The sequence below is a fragment of the Homarus americanus genome, unplaced genomic scaffold (assembly GCF_018991925.1).
Source record: "Homarus americanus isolate GMGI-L3 unplaced genomic scaffold, GMGI_Hamer_2.0 scaffold47967, whole genome shotgun sequence".
Classification (NCBI taxonomy): Eukaryota; Metazoa; Arthropoda; class Malacostraca; order Decapoda; family Nephropidae; genus Homarus; species Homarus americanus.
The window spans coordinates 1,345,338-1,368,051 of record NW_024731965.1 but is presented as its reverse complement, the minus strand read 5'-3'; the positions used below and the strand labels follow the sequence as shown (position 1 = coordinate 1,368,051).

Sequence of the window (22,714 nt, the reverse complement as noted above, 5' to 3'; positions counted from 1 at the left end):
ACCCTCATTAAGTCTTGGGGGAATTTTAACGTCTTTAATACTGTATTGTACTAACCATTTAAGGTTTTCTTTTTGCATTACAGTACTGCACTCAGTACCATCACCTTTTTATTTGTTTTGTAACATTTTACAGGCAGCACACCTGGTTAGAATCCACAATGAATTATTCACTCTCATGGAAGAATTACATGTGAGGACCTCAGCATAAAAGGGAAAAAATCTATCATGAGAGGAAAGCTCCAACAAAAAGATGCAAGATATTATCAGCCAACATAAAGCCTCAGCTCCGGGACTACGGAACAGAACACACAAACTGACACTACAAAACAAACACAATTTCCATGACATATCAATAAAATAAAATGAAAGGATGTTAAACAAGAAATATTTGCCAACAAGTAAACCTTCTGAAACATAGTTATTCACTAGTTCTCCATATTTTCACTTTAATATGCCATGAATTTCTGGCCAAGTAAGCTTGACCAGGTACAGTAAAACAACTCAGCTAGGGTGCAATACAAAAGGATAAACATTGCTGGGGACAATAGAAATGTACTCAGGCAGAAGCACCTAAAATGATAAGAGTGAAATAAAGTCTGCACCATATATAACAGCAACACACAGTACAAGTACAATATGTCCGACTGAAACTGACAACCTGACAAAATAATTCAGAAAAATAATGTTGACATTCAGAATACATCACAGCACTCAAGTCTTAATTGTTTTTTTTTGTTTTTTTAATAAGACCTCCAAGCCTTATATTCGTTATGGTAAACTTGCCAGGAGAAAATTTGCCTCCCACTTCTTTACCTATTACTGTATACTACACCATCATGCTCTGAACATATGAAGCTTAAAAGTGTCCAACATCTCTCATTGTCAAGCCTCTCTGTGGCCTACCTAAAGAGGTTTTAAGTAAATAAGACTGCAATCATGCTTAAAACAATAATACACTATAGTACAGGCATCCCCTGGGTTACGAAAACTCTGGTCACGGAAATTCGCGCTTAGGGAATTTGGAAATCAGCTATGACCAATAAATTTGGGTTACAGCCCCAAAATTTGCTCTTTCGGAATTTGGGCAATTTTTTTAGTTTTTCAAACGTGAAAATCGCGATAAACCGTGGAACAAAAATTTGAATTGAAATTACAAAATTTATATCATGTGGCATTCTTGGTGGTTGCTGCAATACAGTGGAGGATGGAACACCCACATCAACAGTGCTCAGTTTGATTTCACACCACAGATTGTTTGGTTTTTCATGTGTTCAGGACTGTGTTCTGTGTACCCGTATTCAAGATGAGTGGAAAGAGACCATCAAGCTCAAGTAAAAGCAGTGGTGCTAAAGGATCCCATAAAGGAATTACAGGTGTACCCCAATAACCAACACATATAGGGACCACGAAAAGTCGTTGGTTGGCGAATCAACAGTTATCGAAGCAATTAATCCCAGAAATAACAAATACTGTACGGGGGTTAGGGACCGGTCACCCTCCAAAAATTCGCATATACCCTCAATATATCTATCGTGCATATTGTCAAGCAAGAAAATAAAGAAGACATATAAAGCAAGCATAATAAGCCTTAAATAAGCAATGTAAAGCATAAATTGAAACTTATTTACCTGTGTTGAGGATGGCAGGGACAGTCTAGGGTGGCAAGTTTAAGTCTCTATCAATCTTTGCTGGTCCATCACCACTCTTATTATGCCTTATCACATCACATCAAGATGCCCCTAAGAGAGGCAGCACAAGAGGAACTATCACTCGGGCGTTTAGGTATGATTGCATAATGCATGAAGTCAGAAACAACGAAAACACAGTCAGAAACATGGTAAGTGTAAACAAAAGTAAAGATGCTGGGAATGGGTCAGAGGCAGCGTGCAGAGCCCTCTGGTGGCAAGAATTAACGCCACGCCACCACCCGCCAAATTCAAAACAGCTCTGCTGCTCCTCTCCCAATCGTCGGATCTCTGGGGTTTCAGGAAAATTTGCGGGGTACAATATTTCCCCTATATATATAATCGTCAGTTATACAAAACAGCGGTTATTGGGGTGTCAGTTTTTGGGGTATACCTGTACGTTAGACATTAAACTTATGTTGTAAGGAGGCAACTCCCAGTAACTCCAATTGTACCACCTGACCTCACCACCTCCTGCAGCCCTCAACATCATTTCTGGCGAGTTAAATTCAAGTGTTGTGTGCATTTATTACCATGTTATATCATGAAGTAATCGATGTATGTGTTAAAGATGTTTATTTTCATTCGTATGTGCCAAAAATATTTCCTTGGGAACACATCTCCAATTATATAATGGGAGCCATTGGAAAAATTTGTCCCGCGTTACGGAAACATTTTCAAAGATCCCTTCCATAACCCGGGGGATGCCTGTATAGTGATCTAATTCCCAGGAAAGAGAGAAAAAGTAGAGGATCATGAGAGAAACAAGAGTACTGTATGTAAACCCTCTGAAAGAAACAACACTTAATAGAAGCTAATGATCTCTGACTATTGTATGCTTTAAGCTCCAGCAACATATACCTGGGGTGGAACTAGAAGCTTTCTTGGGTGTAGAAGCAGGTGCAGGAGAGCTTGACTTAACAGATGCAACAGTAGCAGGTTTACTGTTTGCTGGAGGACTAGCTGGTGTGACCTTACGTGTGGTTGTGGTGGGGCCAGAGGCCACGCTTGCTGCTGGTGTTCCATTGGCTTTTGGAGAGTCTGACCCAAGTGTCGATGATCGTGAAGTCAGGATCTCTATGTCTTGGTCGGTGAGAGGAGTACGAGAGAGTCGAGTAAGTCGTGAAAACACTCCCTTTTTAGGCTCACACTGAAAGTAGCGCACACCTGCCACACTTCCATCATTTTTACCTGTGGAAAAAAAATTTTACTTGTAGTTTTCCAATTAATTAAAAAAATTCACCTGCTTACAGACTCACACATCCTTCAACATCCTAAGGAAGGGTGTTTGAATGTGCATGGATTCTTTAAATAATAGCAATATAAACCCAATGACATTCTTTAACAAAATATTGAACCTAGATGTCTTGGGTTTTGTGTAAAACAATGCTGTAGTACAGTACCTACTGTACATGATTAAGTGAAAACTTGGAAAATTGTAAGTCACAGAAATGTCCATATTTGTCACACTCAGGTGAGATCTGGATGCAATGACCTTCATCCACTAAACCTAAGTAAGGTAATAAAGGAGAGGTAAACTAAGAACAAGAGAAGTACAGTATACCCTGGCAGAAGTAAACCTAAGTAGTAAATAAGGGAAAGGAAAACTGAGAACAAGAGAAGTACAGTATACCCTGGCAGAAGTAAACCTAAGTAAGGTAATAAAGGAAAGGAAAACTGAGAACAAGAGAAGTACAGTATACCCTAGCAGAAGTAAACCTAAGTAGTAAATAAGGGAAAGGAAAACTGAGAACAAGAGAAGTATACCCTGGCAGAAGTAAACCTAAGTAGTAAATATAGGTGTTCAGTGATGAACATGAACTGATGGTACATACAGAACTAGCTACTGTAATAGTGGGATATAACAGATGGGTTCTTTTAAGAGCATATACTACAGGGAGTGGAAGTAAGGGAGAGTTTTGAGAAGACAAGAATAACTGCAAGGAAAGCTTCATTGTGTGATAGAATGATTGTCAAAGACCTTCATGCAAGAAGTAGTGATTGGGAAGTGGAAAGAATCGTGATGATAACTAAACAGCGCGCCAAGGATGAATGGAAAGGTAAAAGAATCAAAGAAATCAGGTTCAAAAAGAAATTCATAAGCAAACATGGAAGCAGGACAATGGGGATAATAGAAGGTTGTTAAGATATGAGATGGAAGACAAATATACCGTATAACTGAAATTAAGCTGCATGATATTGTGGATGTACTAAGAAGAGTTGCTATGACTACTGTACCGGTATTCAGAATAATGATGAATGGAAGAATGGAAGGATCAAGATGCTTTAATATTGAATGAGCTGAGGGTTGAAATGGAACAAGAGGAGCTCATGAATGCAGTCCTGGAGAGTTCAGCCGAGGAATGTGGATTCGAGAAAATAGGAATGAAAAATAGATGATGCGGGAAGAGGCAGGAGGTGCAAATTAAGGAAAAGAGAAGGGCACGTGTGCATCAGGTGAGAGTCAATCAATCGGAGTAACGTCTTCATATCTGAGGGGTGGCAGACACACTCCTCAAATCTAAAGGTTTGGAGGCTATTTTTTTACCAATCCTCCAGGATTTTCCATCTCTTTGGGGACCCAGTTTTTAATTTCAGTCAACCATCCATCCCAGTCTCTACCTTCCCCTGGCCCTCCTACTGAAATTTTGCTCATAAAATTTCAGTTATTATCGCCCATCCCAAATTACACAGTGTGACCCAAGTACTGAATCTCATTTTTCTTTTTCTGTAAATTTCAAGTACACAGTATAAGAATTTCTCTTGAAGTTTTTGCTAACCTTAGCACTTCTTCACTTGTTTTCCAGAATGATGACTGTAAAAACTGAACATTCTTTGGTTTTCATTGTCAATGTAGTTGAAGCACATGGGAAGTGAATGTGGTTATATTCACAGAAATTTGTTTTCAATTTTCAATACATAACAAAGTTCAAGCAAGCTAGCAGTCATAAGATCACAGCATATGGTGGTAAAATTCCAAGCCTTGCTTATTATGTTATGAAGATACAGGTATCCCTCATTTAACCATCATTTACTTAGTGATATTTCAGTTTTGCAATTTAAAATTTTTAAAACCTTTTGTTGTTTAAAAATCATCAGTTTTGGGTTTTACGATATTCGACTCACTGGGAAAAATTCAGGAAGGAGGTCGGGTAAACTGGGGATTCTGTGCTCCAAGTGCACATCATTACAATACTGTAATGTGGCTTAGAAATAAAGAAAATACAGTACAATATACAGTATTTTATAGTTTTATCGTATACAGTAATGTACTGTACTATAAAACTATAAAATAAGAAAAGTGAAGAGCATCGGTGTGTATGTGTGGGAAGTGAATGTCCAGTATGTATTGATGCACTGAGCTGTAACTGCAGTCAGCTATGTGAGGTAAAAATAAAAATAATAATAAATAAGAGAAAAGAAAAAATACTGTAATGCTAATTGTGGAATTGTGATGAAACTGGACTGTATTGGAAAAGAATGCCCAAGAAAACCTATCTAATGAAGAGTGAAGAAAAAGCACCAGGGTTTAAGGTCAGCAAGGACAGACTGACGATTTTCCTCATGGCGAAAGCGTCAGGCACCGCACGAATGAAGCCACTCGTCATCCATCATTCAGCTAGACCTCGTGCCTTGAATAATGTGCACATCTCGAAACTTCCTGTAATTTGGCGATTAAACAAGAAGGTGTGGATGACTTCTCATATTTTTGATGAGTGGTACATCAGCCATGCCACCCCATTTATCGATGTTAACAAAAAATTGAACCTTAGCAACAAGGCCTTGGTTCTCATGGACAATGCATCTAGGCACTCCAAACACCTGTGCAGTGTGAATAAAGACGTAAACTTGACCTTCTTCTCGTGACTTCACTTATTCAGCCACTTGATCAAGGTGTTATTGCCTTGTTCAAGAGATATATCTCAAGAATACCATGAGGCAAATGGCTGAAGCTATGAACAAGGACAACAATATGACTGCAGCAACGTTTTGGAAGAGCTACACCATCAAAGATGCCATAACTAACATCACAATTGCGTGGAAAAGTGTGCCAGAAACTGCACTAAATGGTGTGTGGCGTAATCTGTGGCCCGAGGTAGTCCATGATCTCAAGGGCTTTAATGAAGGCGAGGACGTGAAAGACATTATGAAGCTCGTTAAGGAAGTGAGAGGTGATTCAGGATTTCAAGAAATCCAAGAAGAGGATGAGACTGAGCTGCTTGTTAGCATGGAGGATCCTCTCACTTCTGAAGAAGTCTTGGAGATGGTGGAGATGGCAAAAAAATACGAGGAAGAAGAGGAAGTGACAGATAAGCCCCAAACAGTGGGGAAGGAACTGACAATTCCTAAGCTGAGGGAGTTTATGCAGCACATCACTTCTGCCACCGTCTGTACTGCAACATGACCCTGATATGGAACGCAGTATGCAAGTGATGGAGGCGTTGAATCGGGCTGCATCTACATCTCTCAGCTGCTAGATTAACTGATTATAGCCCAGCAACAGAAGAAAATCACCTCATTCTTCCATCCATTATCCTCATCAGGTGAGTTTGTTCTGAAACTGTGTGTTATGAAACTGAGTGTTCATTGCTTGGAAAAATAGACATTAAATTTTGAGTGTATGATATGAAATAATTATGTGGTAGAAATTCAATAATTTAATGAATGTTTTCCATTCCTCCAGCTCCTGGGGTAGCTGGCCCATCTACATCTGGGTAGACACGGCCGTCATCCAGTGCTTCCCGGGTGTCAGATGTGTCAACAGCCACAGCACTAGACAGTGATGTGGATGATGTGTTGGACAAGTTTTAAGGTGATTAAAATTCTATTTTTGATAGCATAAAGTAATTAAAAAATAAGTTGAGAGAAAAGTGAGTCAGACGAGAGGCGGGTGGAGTGCGGCACTAGCGCCACCAGCCTCCTCCATAAGCTGATCGCTAGTAAACAGACCATTTCGCATCCAGTAATTTTAGATTGTGTTGATTTATGAGTACAGTATTTGTTTTAGCATATTACTGCAGCCTGTACAAAACAATGTTTTGTTTATTCTAGGAGATGGGCCGAGGTGCATCTGGGTCGGGGAGGGCCAGTGGCCCGAGACAGCAGACAGTACTACACAGTACAGTATCAGTACCGTCCAGCTCTCAATTTGACCGCAGAGAGTGCTTGCTGCATATATACCATTACACCATATATTTTTCTCATATTTACTAGTTAATAAAAGTCTCTTTAGTATTTTGTGTTTCTCTCAAGCACAAAACTAAATTATTCCATTGAAACAACACTTCGATTTAGCGCGAATTCGGTTTAAAGAGACCTTTCTTGGAACGCATTTCGCATTAAATCGACGTTCTACTGTACTAGCTGTAGTTTATGGGTAATGAATGTGAATTTACCCTCAATGTACTGTAGCTTGCTGTAAAACAAAAGATATTTTGTAGATTATGTTTCACCCCAGAGATTTCAACCCCATGAAAAATTGCCAATACCTTGTATTGGTACAGGACTAAAGTTGGGGGTTGCAAATGGTGAATACTGTATATAGACATACATATAATAAACCACAAATAATTAGAATTTGTAAATTCAGAAACTGTATATTTAAACAATAAGCATTTTATCACATTTTATCATTTTAAGCCATTTGTTCCACAGTTGTCTTTCATTTATACACAAAAACATTTAATGGTACACATAACCCTGCTTGTACTTCAAACACTTAGCTATAGCCTATTTTTTCCAGCTGAAAAAAAATGCCCCGCCCCCTCCTCAAGAGTTACAGCTGATTGCCTGTTGCAAACCTGTCCGATTTTTCCTGAGTACTGATGTATTTCTAAATGAGTTTACCTGTATTCATAATCATTGGGATGACTGTTTCTGGCGAGAAAGATATTTAACTAAATTATATAAAGATACATACCTTCTTTATTTCAAACAGGAGCATGTAGGAGTTTATCAGAAGTATTATACGTGAATTAACTGATAAACTTAGGTAGCAAATTCACGCTTTCAGAGGATGCATTTAATATATACTGTACTTATTTTTACCCACAATAAGACATACCAAGACAAATTGCATATCAGTAATACTACATTATGCAAAAACATTTTAAAACATCAGAATCACATTGAAATATTACACTGCCGTCAACAGGGGCAGGAAATATGACTGCGAACTACTTCATATTTTTACTGCCTCTGCTAACGGTCGTGTAATATTTCAATGTCATTCTGATCTTTTAAAATGTTGTTTTTGCACAATGTACTATTACTGATACCGGTATGTAATTTGTCTTAGTATGTCTTATTGTAGGTAAAAATAAGTATATAATAAATGCATCCTCTGAAAGCGTGAATTTGCTACCCGAGTTTATCAGTTAATTCACGTATAATACTTCTGATAAACTTCACACGTGCTCCTGTTTTAAATAAAGAAGGTATGTACTGTATCTTTATATAATTTAGGAAACAGTCATCCCAACGATTATGAATACAGGTAAACTCATTTAGAAATACAAGGTACATCATTACTCAGGAAAAATAGGACAGGTTTGCAACACCCAATCAGCTGTAACTCTTGAGGAGGGGGCGGGGCATTTTTTCTCAGCTGAAAAAACGCACTATAGTGTGTTTACTTCTAAGACACCTCATCTATTAGATATTTTGGAAAACTTAAAAGTTATCCTACACTGAATAAGTGATACATGGAAAATAATTTCCACTGAACCAAAAATATAAAAAATCAAACTACAAATTAAACTCACCGATAGGATCATCAAGAGTAACACCAGCCCACTCTCCTGGTGCAAACTGTGTCTCTCCAATGTAAGAGATGACGCCGCCCTTGCTGCCACCCACCCATACTCTGTCTCCGATGATGAAACTGTCAGTATCCTCGGTCAACACAATAGAGGCGTCTGGAATGAAATAACAAAGAATTTATGTTTAATTACATTTACCTGTAGCTACGGTATAGTAGCCATCATTGTTATAGCTAGCCATAAAAAGCGTATGGGTCAATTATATTGAATACATTACCTTAATGTTTAATTGTTTAATCCCTTCAATACGGGAACACCAATCTTAATACCGTACAGTATATTATTTAGCTAATGCCAGACAATTTTATTCAGCACAAAGGGGACCCTGTACACAAGGTATATACAGTAATCCCGTGTTTTTCGCGGGAATTGCATTCCTGAAACCCCCGCAAAAAGCTAAAACCGCGAATACTCTTTTAGGAATCACTGCACCTGTGGCTACCAAACAGCTCAGGTAGGTCATGCACTTAACCACACCATGCTCTCCACTCACGGCCCAGTGGTCACACTGATCACTGAAGCACTGTACCAGCATTTACTAGCATCATTATTTGAAACTAATCATATTGTCGTATAATATTGGAAAAACGTAAACACAGTTATATACCAAACAATTTTATTTACAAGTTAATAAAAAAAAAAATTATATTTAGATGAGGTCGGCAACACCCGCATTGTCAGCCTCTCCCTGCTGTCCCGGCGTCTGCCAGCCCTCACGCAGTCACAGTAGCGTTCACAGTACGGTAGGCACGTGTGGACTGAGGCTTCTCGGAGCAGCGGGTGTCTAAGGCAGGAAAGGGTGGCGTCTGTTTACCATGTAGGGTTACGTGATATTATGTTGTCTCGCACTCAGGATGGATGGATGGAAACTCTAGGTGGTGGTTTTCTTATATAAAATATATTATATACAAGACAGTCTGGTGCTGGAGATGCCGTGTGGTGAGAAGCTTGGTCAACTTACCCAATGTGGTGACAACCCGCACTAAAACCGCACCTCACAGGGGAATATCGAAAATGGCGCGAAATTTAATTTTTTGGTTTTTAAATGATATTTTATATATGAAATTAAAAAAACGCGAATGGTCAAAACCGCTAAAAAAAAAAACAGCGAAAAACATGGGATTACTGTACTGTACCCCACAATGTTGGTAATTGGGGTATGTGGGGTCACATCTCCAAAAGTACCGGGTACTGAACTCCTTTCTGCCGGATATGAAAGTCGTATTCGTGTGAAACAGTGAAAAACATTATATTCTACTGTATAATTATATTTTAAAAAAAAATTTCCGTGAAAGGTCACTACAGAATATTTACCCTTGCCTAACCTAACATACCTATGCTAGGATGGAAGAGCATCATTTTAGGTTAGGTTAGGTTAGGGAGGTTGTTATTTTGTTAGTAGTTAACAGTTCATATGGGAATGTTCACTAGGCAGTTTGCTCAATGTTTAGATCGCTTCTTGGCTGGCGAGCTTATCAACAATCTAACTTAAACATGACAACAATGACAACGTCGCACTGGATTTCCTCAAAAGAAATAACACAGAAAAACTACTGTAGGATAATTGTAATACAGTACAAACTTTTACTGATCTTCAAGAGGCAAGAAACAAGTTTTCTTCTCAAGACTTTTTTCCTTGATTAGCTCATAATAACATGCAACTGTGTAAATTATTTCCGCATGTTCTATGATGGTACAGTACGTACATCCTACAGTAGGTAGTTAGGGCAAGGCACGCACATGATCTGGGCTATAACCTTATCAGTAAAGATTTGGGTAATACAGTATAGTCTCGATTTACGTGGATTTTGTTTACGCGTTTGGTCATTTATGCGGCACCTTGCCAGAATGACAATTTTAAGTTACGCGGTTCATTCCATCATTTATGCGGGAAGTGGCGCAGGGAGGGTGCGCATTAGGTCGCTCTTATGTTATCGCTGACGTCATATGACGTATCAGACTGTGATTGGGCCACACATCCTTACCTCCCTCCGCCGCTAGCTGTGATTGGTCTAATGTAACATGACGTGCCCTGCCACCAGAGGGAAGAAGTCGCTGACCTAGCCGGGCCAGTCTCATTGTTCTCAGTCTCCGCGTATACAGTTCTCTCTTGTGCCCGCTATTCACTTCACAATGGCTTCCGCTGGACCCCCACCGCCCCGGAGAAACCTTGAACTACCCGGACCAAGCCATGGTTATGTGAAGGAGGTCATCGAGTTGGGGAGAAAATCAAGCTCATCCTTGACAAAGACACAGTCAAGCATCGGTATGAAGTGTCTAATAACCTTCTGTCGAAAATTATGGAGCCGTATGTCCAGATGTATCACAACAACATCAATGCTAGTCGTCAACGTAGTATTACGGACTTCTTCGCCTGCAACCCACCACAACCACAGCCAGCCCAAGTCAGTGATAGTGACAGTGACGATATGCACTTTGAGGGGTTTGTCAGGGAGGCTCTGCAAACCTCTGTGAATAGTGTTAGTGATTCACCGGAGGGCCACTAATCTGCCCTCTGCCTCGGCACCAGCCGCCATCCCCGTGTGCCGACCCATCTCTTCTACTAACGTAAGTGTTAAACACCTTTATATTTGTACAGTAGTGTAGTTTTTTATTTAGATATTATGTGTGTGTGTCAATACCATCATAAAATTTTGATGTTACTTTTACTACAAGGTACATATTGTGTCGGAAAAAGTGGAGTTTGGGGGTCGGCCCAGTCTCTATTTCAATTAATCCCATATGTTGTTATTTCGTGTACGCGTTCCTCGTTTTACGCGGACCTCCACGTAAATGGAGACAGCGTAAATGGAGACTATACTGATATCATTTCTCACTCTTGATCTTTTTTTTTATTTTTAGTTCTTTATTATTTTTATTATAATTTTATTATAATAATTTTGAATTTTGAATTTTTTATCAAATTTATTATGAATCTTTTAAATTATTATTATTATTATTATTATTACCACTTTCGCCCCTCCCCCAGGCCCAGATGTGGGTCAGTGTCCTGTGCCTGGGTGGGGTAATCCCTGTAAAAAACAAATAAATAATAATAAAAATAAGTTTGATTGCCGCGAAACATTAAGTAGTGTCACTAGCATGAACCCAGGGGCCTAATTATCTACCAAACAAAGCATTTTCCCAAGACATGAATATCATATCCAAACTGAGCTAACCTAACTTCCGAGCCATGCCCCCGACATATTAAACAGAAAGATCATACAGGTACTATGATATGGTGTAATTTTGCATTTTTTGTGCACACGAGAGCAGCCACCCGGACAAAGCGGATCAAAAATGCTCATTGAGCATCGATCAGGGCGCCTTACCAATTTATTGCTGTGGAAGACTTAGTAGGGTTAATATTTAGTAGTTGCCAACATCTAACTGAATATTGAGTCATATATGAGGAGACAGAAAAAAAAAATTAACTAATTTATTGTATAATGTTTCCGTTGGAAATTAATAGTTTCCGAGTTATTTTAACTTTTATTTTATAATATTTGGCCAATCAGTGTGAGTGTTTATGCGACGTCCTAGTTGTGTGTGCCAATCAGCATGAATGCCAATGTGACATTATTTGTGCACCAATCTTTGCAAGTCTCAATTCATGGGCAGTTGGAAGAGGGTGTCTGTGTGTGAAGGTTATACATTGGCTGACTGGCGTGTTATTCAGAGAGTTTTGGACAATGAAACAGCAGCCATTGACATTTTTAGGGCTCATGGTGTTCTTGCTTTATCTATAAAGCATCCAAGAAGTAATTCAATATCAGTACCCTGCAGATCCCCATGCATGATACTGTAGTAAGAGCCGGATATTCTTGAATAGTAAGAGATCTGGTCAGTGTGGATTTTCTGAGTCTACATTTAAGGGCACTTGGTTGGACAAACTGCATATGCCAGCCTGGAAAAATTTATTGTTTAGCAACATGTTCGTTAGGAAACACCTTTCTCGGTAGTATATCACAGGAAATTTGGGAATATCATCAGCAAGTTTTGTGGACTGGAAAATTTTTGTTCCGAGGTATGCAAACATTGGCTAGATAACCAGGAGCCAATTGGCAAGCCTGGTATTGCTGTGGAAGTGGATGAAAGTAAATTTGGAAAATCAAAATATAATCGTGGATGTGAAGCAACAGGAGTGTGGGTGTTGGCGGGAATAGAAAGTGTCAAAATGAAAATTCATTGTACCAGTGTCTGACCGCAGGGCTGAGATCCTCATACCACTTATTCAGCGTTATGTGAAACCGGGTACAGCACTATTGCCCATACTGACCTTTGGAGAGCTTACAATACCCTAAATAAATTTGGTTATAGTACTGTATTCACAAAACTGTTATTCGCAATGAGATTTTTATGGATCATCTACTGGTGTGCATACACAAAATATTGAACGTCTGTAGAAAGACATTAAAAGTTGGGTTCTTCATGCAGGGAACAAAAAAGAACATTACCGGCAATATTTTGCTCGGTATATGTTCCAAGAACATCACTTAGACGAGGACACCATACTGCACCATTTCCTCGTTCAAGTTGCACCACTTTATCCTCCTGTATCTCTGACTTCCGGTAAGTCTCTTACACACTGGGGGTGGGGTTAGGTTAAGCTAGGTTTTTTGAGGGCTTTACATTTTTTGACCTCACGCTTTTTTCAATATCTCAGCAACGGCTCATTTCCAATGGCAATAAAGGTCATAATTGTATTTAAAACAATGATTTACACTATAAAAACCCACTTTCAAAAGTCATTTAGGTGCTGTCAACTACAGGTACTGAATATTTACCCAAGGTAGGGCCACTAATGCAAGCCCAGGGGTCTAATTATCTACCAAACAGAGCATTTGCCCAAGAAATGAATATCACATCAAAACTCACCAATGAAAATTTGTCGAAAAGAAACATCGGTAAATTTTTACTTTGAGACGAGAGTCCCTAAGGGTTGACCAATAGGTTTTCCTGAGTATTTTGGTGTGTTTCAAACGAATCTAACCTTCATTTTGGAAGGAAATTGCTCGTTTTTGCCCCCCCCCCCCCCAACAATAATGGGGGAGAGCCTGGAAAATCAGGGTGTTTGGGTAGGGGAGAAAACGAAAACAAGTCATCTTACCTAAGAAAACCTAACCTCACACCTAGCAGGGGGCTTCGCCCCTGGACCCCCGGTAGGCCTTGCTGAAACTAACCTAAATGTTTCAGTTGTTTAAAACTTTGGGGCGCCCCATGTCCGAAAGTACAATACCTGAGTTAGAAGTGGAAGGTCCAGGGATACATAAGAATTGAATAGAATGATCATCTTGGTCATTTTATAATAATGCATCAGTCTTTATTTTGAAAATAAAAATAGGTTTTTCCTATGGTATCTGATGAGTTTCAAACGAATTTGATATTCATTTCCTCCGGAAATCCCTAGTTTTTAGATTAACCCCCCCCCCCACCCAAGAATCATAACGGAAAAAGTTGGATTTTTTCTCGAATAAATCACATAAATAAAATACCAACCAACCAAACCAAACCAAACCTAACCTAACCAAAGTTGCACCTCTTCCGTTTCTTACTGTTCGGCTGAGGAAAACTGTTGACACCTCCAAATGTGTTGTTCTTCACGCAGTGTACACTGATTATTACACTTTGGACAAACACGTGTTTTCTAAAAAAAAAAAAAAAAAAATTGCATCACCATTTTTCTGATGAAACTCAGCAATTGGCATAAAATAATCTCCATCACAATGTCGGCACATCTCTTCCACCTGTTCAGCCATGTCTGGTACCGAAAATTAAAATCTCCGCTCCTGACGCAACCACACATTGTTCATTGGCTAAGACAAAAAACTTTTTCCCAATAATAAGTCTCCCATCGCTATAGCCAATAAGAAACTCTCACACCACCCCCTGCACATGTGCTGTAGACTCGTAAGTGAATACAGAGGTAAGGAGAACTGCATGAGGGGGTGTCAGACCTTTTCCGCGAGATGTAAACAAATCGTGGCGACACTTGTGACTGACCAAATCTAATAATATTGAAAAATGAATACCTCGCTTATCCTTAATTTCTGGTGGAAATATCATAGAATAAAATTTTCTTAGAATTGTCTAAACATTACAAAACATATATTAATAACAGTGAAAGAAAGAACGGTGTAAAACTATAAATTCACCATCGTCTTTCTCGTAAAACTCAACAATAAACTTAAAATAATCGTAGGAGCACAAATGACAACCAACCTCCACCACAGCCATTGTGAGACTGGTCTATGAAATTAAAAGCGTACCCAGGCTGCTTCCTTTGAAAAAAATCAAATGTGATTGGTCGAAAAAAATTTGCGTGATGATATCGATGCATCATCGGTCACGACTGGATGACGTCAGTCAATATTGCGCATGCATGATGCGCCGATAACATCTCACAAAGACTGAAAACTACGTAAAATCAATTAAATTAAATTGTGTCGCTATTATCCATTTCCGCCTGGTATATATGGGGTTCAAAATGCTCAGAATAGGGAGAACTAAATGTTTATAACTTTCGGGTGCTCTATGTCCTAAAGTAAAATAATACCCAAACATCAACATAACAAACATGGTTGCAGGAATCTCGTCAACATTAAGTGATCCATCACAACAAATAATAGTACACTACAACGGGTATGTCGTCAATAATAACCAAATGTTCTAATCACTGAGCTATATCACATACTGTGAGTTACAACTTTGATTTTCCAAATCTAAGTATTGGTGAGAATCATGCAAAATATTTGAAAAAATCTAAATTAACAAACCATTTAGCCTAATCTAACACTTTAAGCTAGTAAGGTTAAGTATGATTCGTTTGCTTAAAAAAAAAAGATATCGCAGCCACCATGACTGTGATACTGATCTTGACAATCACTGAAACATTTATGTGAACAAGACATGTGTGTATAATCACCTGTAGCAAACCTCTTGATGGTGGGCGCCCTGGGCCCTGGCAGGGACGTGGTGCGGCCTCCTCCAGCAGCACCTACAGGCCGCTTCAGGCTCCCCATTGTACTGTACTGTGCTGTTTACACTGTCCTCTTTATTATGAAGATGAACACTTATATCTCATAAGAATGTCAACAACGTAGTTTCTTGTGGTATTTCACAGTTCAAGTTTCCTCAGGTCCACATTGCAGTACTGGACATGATCGCAGACGACACACACACTTCACATCTTCCCACTGGATCTACACATCATTCCCATTATTGTACATGGACGGAGTTATGGACGTCATGAGATTAACAAACAAAGAAAAGAAAGGAAACCCCAATGACACAATTATTTACCCAAGGGGGCACATATAAACACGGGGACAACGACGTCACCCGCCACACCAGCTGAGCAACTACGTCACTACTGCCACTCTGTTCTATTTCCGACGATTTTACCTTCTTGACTATGTGAAGTAACTGGTTTCTTTTTCTTCATTGATACATATATTAGATGGTATCATTCTATGATTTTTTTATGTAATCACATACAAACACTCATGTGAAACACGATTTTCCAATCACATAAATATTACACATATTTATCATTTTCGGCACCTTGTTGGGCTAGCAGTTTTAGCAGGCCCCTGTTAAGTGGCTCCAGTGGTCGTGGATGAGTCACATTCTTTCTCGTAGTCACACACTGGCTGACTCATGACAGGTTACGGGGAAAACGTTACTTGACAAAAACTACAACATGCTTACGTCCGAATTCACAATGAGATTTTAAAATTTGATTCTTTGCAACTGGAATTCCATATGTTGACTTCAAGGAAATTGTATTATTATTATATAGGGTTATTTTTCTTAAACTATGTTTTGTAAAGTAACAAATTCAAATTTGAATTAATTTATCTTTGAAAGTAAGCCAGTAAGCAATCAGATAACAATAAGCATTGCAATCATTGTCAGGCCGCATAAGAAACTCTACTTGTTACATGCATCCAGTCCTTTTATGAACATCGATGTCAGCAAGGCCGCTAACGCGTGGATTCCACTGAAAGTTGGGCATTTCCTCTTGACATAAAGAAGCAGATGGTTCACTCTTGGCTAATAGTGTCACAATTATGGACACCACGACAGGGGCGGATCCAGGGGAGGTCCTGGGGATCCGAACCCCACTTTTCATTAGCAAATTCCTACACTTTTTCTTTAATGCATATTGTACTCAGGCGTTTTTTAATGCTAAAAAGTAATTAATATTGACCTCAGAATATCTCTTAATATCAAGTGTACATGGCTTCAAAACGGCCTGAAAATGCTCATGATATTGGTCAGATTTAAAAAAAAATCTGGGGGCTTACAGCGCCCCCCCACCCCACCAAAAGGGAGGGATCGCTTTGCTAGCCATGTTCACCCACCCACAACTTATTTTGATATTCCTGGATCCGCTCATGAAGAGCGGTACACTACTCTGCTTTTACGAGTGAATATTTTTATCACTAAAGTAAAAATCTTGGATGTTCGAGAAGCGTCTGACGAGGTGTATACGCGGGCGCAGGCTACCGAGGGCAAGGTAGGTTATCTACCTACCTTGACCTAGGGGCAGTTGGTCACTCGCTCCTGTTAAAAGTGTAGAGATTAAGCCTAGCAGAACAACTGAAGACAATTGTTGTGCAAGTATTGTGAAATTGCTGTGATTAATTTAAAGTGAGACGACTAAGGAATTGTACACTGGTAGCGTGCTGATGTTACGAGTGTCCGCTGTTAGTTTCTGTTCTTTGTACAAAATTCGTTGTTTCTGATGGTGTGTGGGTGTCTCGGGCAGCTTCGCTCACTACTCGCCCACACCCTCTGAGCCCTTATTTAAGTATTAACTTTGTTTATTACATTGTATTATGTTTTATTGTATTGTTTTATTACATTAGGTTTGTACATAGGTTATAAAATATGTGGAATTAATGTCAGTAGGGTAATTTAAATATAGTTTTATGTTTTAGCCAATCAGGATATGTTACGTCAGTATTTGGCGGTAAAAGGTGACGTCGGTGACCAACTGGTAGTCAGTCTAGGAACAGATGTCTTAAAGTTAAGTAATATACTCTCTCTCTCTCTTATGTTTTGGGAGTTGGTATTTGACTATTGTGATTTGTGTTGATTGATATTGTGTGATAATGTTGGACCTTCAGTCGTACTCAGCCACTTCCAAACATCTTGTCGTATTATTGTTGTTTTAGTGTTACTTCATGAATTTCAATATACCCCATAGTAATGAGGTGATGAATTTGGTGGGGTCTATTCCTGGACCCATAGTACAAAGAGAAATTTGAATTTGTTACACCCTATGAGGCCAAGGGTCGTAACACTGACTATAAAAATCTTAGTTTGGGGTTAAGATGTGTTGTGAAGAATTACTGTTTATTAAAGAAGAATACAGTGTTCATGTGTATTTCTGTGACCTGTGGAAATCTACCTGACTGTTGTGACTGTAAACTGTACCGATCGTCTGAAAATTACCGGAGACTAGCGGACGACAGCCAGTGGTAATTCGACAACACTTGTGAGATATATACTGCTTCTGTGGAGCTGGGTAAGTGGTGATGGAGGAGGATGTCATAACACTGTAAATGACTGTGTTCGTGTACAGTAAACTGATACCGATCGTCTGAAAATTACCGGAGACTAGCGGGACAGCCAGTGGTAATTCGACAACACTTGTGAGATATATACTGCTTCTGTGGAGCTGGGTAAGTGGTGATGGAGGAGGGTCATAACACTGTAAATGGTGTTCGTGTACAGTACCAAGAAAGATATAGTCTGGGGCCTTATGTTTTTCCGTGGCCTTGGATGTTTATTTTGTATTGGGTGGTTGGTATTTTGATTGTTACGAACTTCAGTGACCAAGAGTTAATATTGGAGGAAATCGGAGTATTCAGAGGAAACCTGCGATGTTTGGGAGGGTCTCACGAGTGTCATGGGGTCAGGATTTGAACCCATTATATATTGGTAAGATGTGTGTGCCTTACCACCAAAACTTGGTTAGTCTCCCTTCCCTCCCCCCCACACACACAAAGAAAAATTAGAGAGGGAGAATTAGCTTTTTTAACTTAAGGTAAAAATCTTTATTGGGTTTTCTATAAAAAAACAGCGAGAGCGTAAAAAATAAAGACACCGGATCTAAGCTAGAGGTCGTCTGATATAGGGAATTATCCACCATTGCACTCCTCACCAAGACTCGGTGAACCGTGGAAATTTTTTTTTTGTCAAGTATGAGTTGCAGGTGTTCTCGAATACCAGGACGTCCACCACTCATTCCTTCTTCAACTTTCACATTCCTAATTTTGTTTCTGTAGGTCACACATTTCTCTCTCTCTCTCTCTCTCTGCTATTCCGACCCCCTTCTCCTTTATCCCTTTACTAGCCTTCCACTCTCTCTCTCTCTCTGCCGTCACCCCCTACCCTTCTGTTTGTCCGTTTACCTGCCTATCACTGTCTCTCAGTTCCTATTTATAATCATATGTGCCTAACCTAACTTAACCTAACCTGACTTTACCTCCTATCTTTACCTATTTTATCTAACTTTACCTAACCTATCTTTACCTAACCTATCTTTACCTAACCTGACTTTATCTCCTCTATCTTTACCTATTTTATCTAACTTTACCTAACCTATCTTTACCTAACCTGACTTTATCGCCTCTATCTTTACCTATTTTATCTAACTTTACCTAACCTATCTATACCTAACCTATCTTTACCTAACCTAACTTTACCTTTGCCTTGGCAATTTTGTGTCGTTTCGCGATAAACCCAACAGTTAAGAATCAGTAAAATACAACCAATTGATATTTCTTTTGCCTAAACAAAGGGCTCTATATTAATGATGAGCTGTATACTGTACCTATACAGTACCTGCATAGTTATATGCGTGACAATTTCACTGAATAAATATTATTATTACTATTATTCCAACTTGGAATAATGTAGCCTGATTTTCAAAAATGTTCCACTGTAGGAGCCTAATTTTAAAACTAAGTCTTAAATTTCTAGCAATACATTGGTAGTTGCGTAGCTCTGAAACTGTACTGTACTTTAAAGAAAGTTGGTCATCAATAAACTAGCGAGCACAATATAAGATGTGAAAAAGTGGTTTCACTGTCAACTGTTACCAGCTTGTAAATACCACGATGTTCTTTGCATCACTACTAAAATGGCAGTGTTAAAAAATCTACAATAAATTACACTGGTAAATGGTCTGCGATATTTTTGTTCATATTAAATGGTGGGTTTTTTTTGGTTTCATGTACTGTGTAAAAAATATAATTTTGAATGTAAATTTTCCTATCGATTGTAAAAATATAATATAATCTTAACCGAACATAATAAAAACAATGTATATTTTGAAAAATCAATTCTCCCAAAACCAATTTTTTGGGGGGAATAAGCAGGAAATGTATACTGTATTAAAAACATGTTGCTTTGTGAAATTATCCCTCGATATCTAAAGTTGGATGTCGATAACCTACTGACTATATTTAACTGTTTTTACTGAATAATCTGCTGTTATTGCACAATAGCAAATACTGTCAGGTGCAATGGGCTTTGCGACACGACCGTAGCGGAGGATCAAAAATTTAATATTGAGTGAGCTATCCTCCATTACTTTATTTTTATTCTCCTCACCACTGATTGGCTCGTCAGCCGCTTGCGCGTTCGGTCACGTCTCTGTTACGCAATGTTAGTTAGTACTGGAGATGTACTGGCTCCAGAATGTATCTACCTGTGTCAGTGTTGATCAAGTCTTGTCAGTCTTGAAAGAGCTCACAAGTTCAACATACACTGGCATATTGTTCCAAGAGTTTACATTTCTTACTATAATCTCAGAATTCTTGCTTGAATGCAACTACAACCTTTACATAATCCACCATTGGACGGCAACGCTGGTGAATAGTGTCTACTATAGGCTATGAATGGTAAAACTGGACTCCTCCACATAACAGCTTCATCCCCCTAAAGAAATAACGAGTAGTATAAAGACCCCTGACCCCCTCCCCCCCCAGAAGCTAGGGGTGGTGAGATGTTCCGTCAACAATCCGCCTCACCACATACTATTTATTGTCTTACTGCTCCCCATGGTATGTGGAGCGTAAAAAAAAACCTTGTATAGATAAGGCTGTGCGGTGCTGATATACCGAGGGAAGTAACCCCTTCCCTCCCTGCTGGCCTCTCTTGCCTCACACCATTCATCCTGCTCCACACTGTACATTATCCAATCACCTGTGTGCTGTGTACTTCGTGCATTTTCTTTTCTTACTGAAGGAAACATTACGTATTTATTATTGAAATTTACTTCATTTTCTTGTATTAGAGTCACACTTTATTTTGTCTGCCAGTAAACTAATATAATGATTGCATGTTGAAGAAGTACTTTGTAACTCATGTTTTATAATACTTGTCAGCAAGAATCATGAAACAGTGATAAAAGTGTACTGTAGAGTGCAGATACGAAGCGAAGTTGTGCCCTGCCACTCTCCACCAGTGGTCGTCTACCTTAATTATCGAGTGTGAAACTCGTAGACATGTTGATACCCTCTTATACTTAATGTTGATATAGTCCATGAAACCCCCACACGGCTTCCTCTCACACCAGTTTATGGCTGGGTTCACCAATGCTGAAGGGTGAAATCAAGGCTAAGTGACAGTGTGTGGTTCCTGAGTGACCGTTCGCCATAATATGCACCACGACGCACCACAACCACACATTAACAGTTACCACCACTGTTGTGCACTTTTACTGCATACTGACTGTAGCACTGCGACTTCTCTGTCTCACTGTCTGTATAGTTTACTTGTTTCGCTCTGTAAATATTATGAATATGACCTAGATTATTAAGTTTCAGAGGTTATCTGAATATTTACAGCTATTACGCGTTTTTTGTCTCTTGCTGCGTCAGTTGTAAACTTGTGATTTTTTTTGCACAGTATGGTCGTTATGCCCCTGTTACTGTTAACGTCAACATATTTACACTAATATTCAATCCTTATTCTAAGTTCCTATATTTCTCTTCAATAAACACCAATGTAATAATGGTGAGGAAAGGTTCAGGGAAAGTACTGGGTCAGCAGTCCACTACATACCACAGTCATCTTTCTCATCTGGTGTAGTAACAAGAACTCTCCGTGATTAATGTCAATAACCTTCACAATTAATGGTTTCATGACATCAAAGCCTTATACGGTCAGGCGGGTGATAAACGTCCGACAAGGAGACTGGTTAGATAACACAGAGAAGGTATGATCAGTGGAGGCGGGCAGTGGTGGCCATCGGGGATGTGGCAGTAGTGGTGGAGTGCCACGACCTGCTTGCTGCTGTCCGCCCTATATTACACTACTAGTTCCCACAGTCACGTGCTGGCAGTGGAGCGCGCCTGCCTACACTGCCTGGTCGCACTGGAGGACGCTCACACGGAAACCTGCTTACTTCCGCGTCTCTATATGGTGCTCTCTAGTCTCTGCAAAATTGGCGACATTCCTTTTCCACTTTTTCGAGGTAGACCGTGATTGTCATGTTGTAATAAATATAATACAACTAAACTGGAACGCATGAGTGACTAGAATATAAAACAGAAGTACAAGAATTTAATCCAGTGAAGGGGGTGAGAGTGCGACCAGCTGACAGTGAGACGCCACACAAATTGATCCAGCAAACACGCCAAGTCTTCACCGTAAGCACCCCTCCCACACCTGTCTTACTGCAATGCACCACACACACACACACACACAGCACTATATCACACGCACACACACTTCGCACTACATCACACACACACACACACACACTTCGCACTACATCACACACACACACACCGCACTATATCACACGCACACACACTTCGCACTGCATCACACACACACACACCTGCCTTGAAACATACCCACATGCACACATCTGTCCTACTACACCTGCCCCACACTCACAGGTTCCCTCTAAGTAGATTTCCGACAGGGGCTTACGTCGCTGCCTCCGGCCTTGCTTACTGAGTCCCTCACCGCTACCATCACCACCATTAACTTCACCATCATCATCACCAACAGCACCACCATTACCTTCACCATCATCACCAACAGCACCACCATTACCTTCACCATCAGCACCACCATTACCTTCACCATCATTATCACCACCACACCACCATTACCTTCACCATCATTATCACCAACATCACCATCATTACCTTCACCATCATCACCAACATCACCACC

The 22,714-nt window shown here is 39.6% G+C and overlaps 1 protein-coding gene across 9 annotated transcripts in view; it reads right to left on the bottom strand.

The window, feature by feature from the left end:
• The window catches only part of LOC121868112 (restin homolog), a 273,799-nt gene that overhangs the window by 181,586 nt on the left and 69,499 nt on the right, over positions 1-22,714 (bottom strand). For 7 of the 9 annotated variants that reach the window (XM_042368383.1, XM_042368384.1, XM_042368387.1 and 4 more), the window contains 2 exons: positions 8,450-8,602; positions 2,547-2,876 (listed from right to left, as the gene is read on the bottom strand). In XM_042368383.1, the coding sequence (XP_042224317.1) occupies positions 2,547-2,876; positions 8,450-8,602 (483 nt within the window). Of the gene's footprint in view, positions 1-2,546; positions 2,877-8,449; positions 8,603-15,431; positions 15,709-22,714 lie in introns of all 9 variants that reach the window. The other 2 variants (XM_042368388.1, XM_042368389.1) reach the window with 2 other exon arrangements.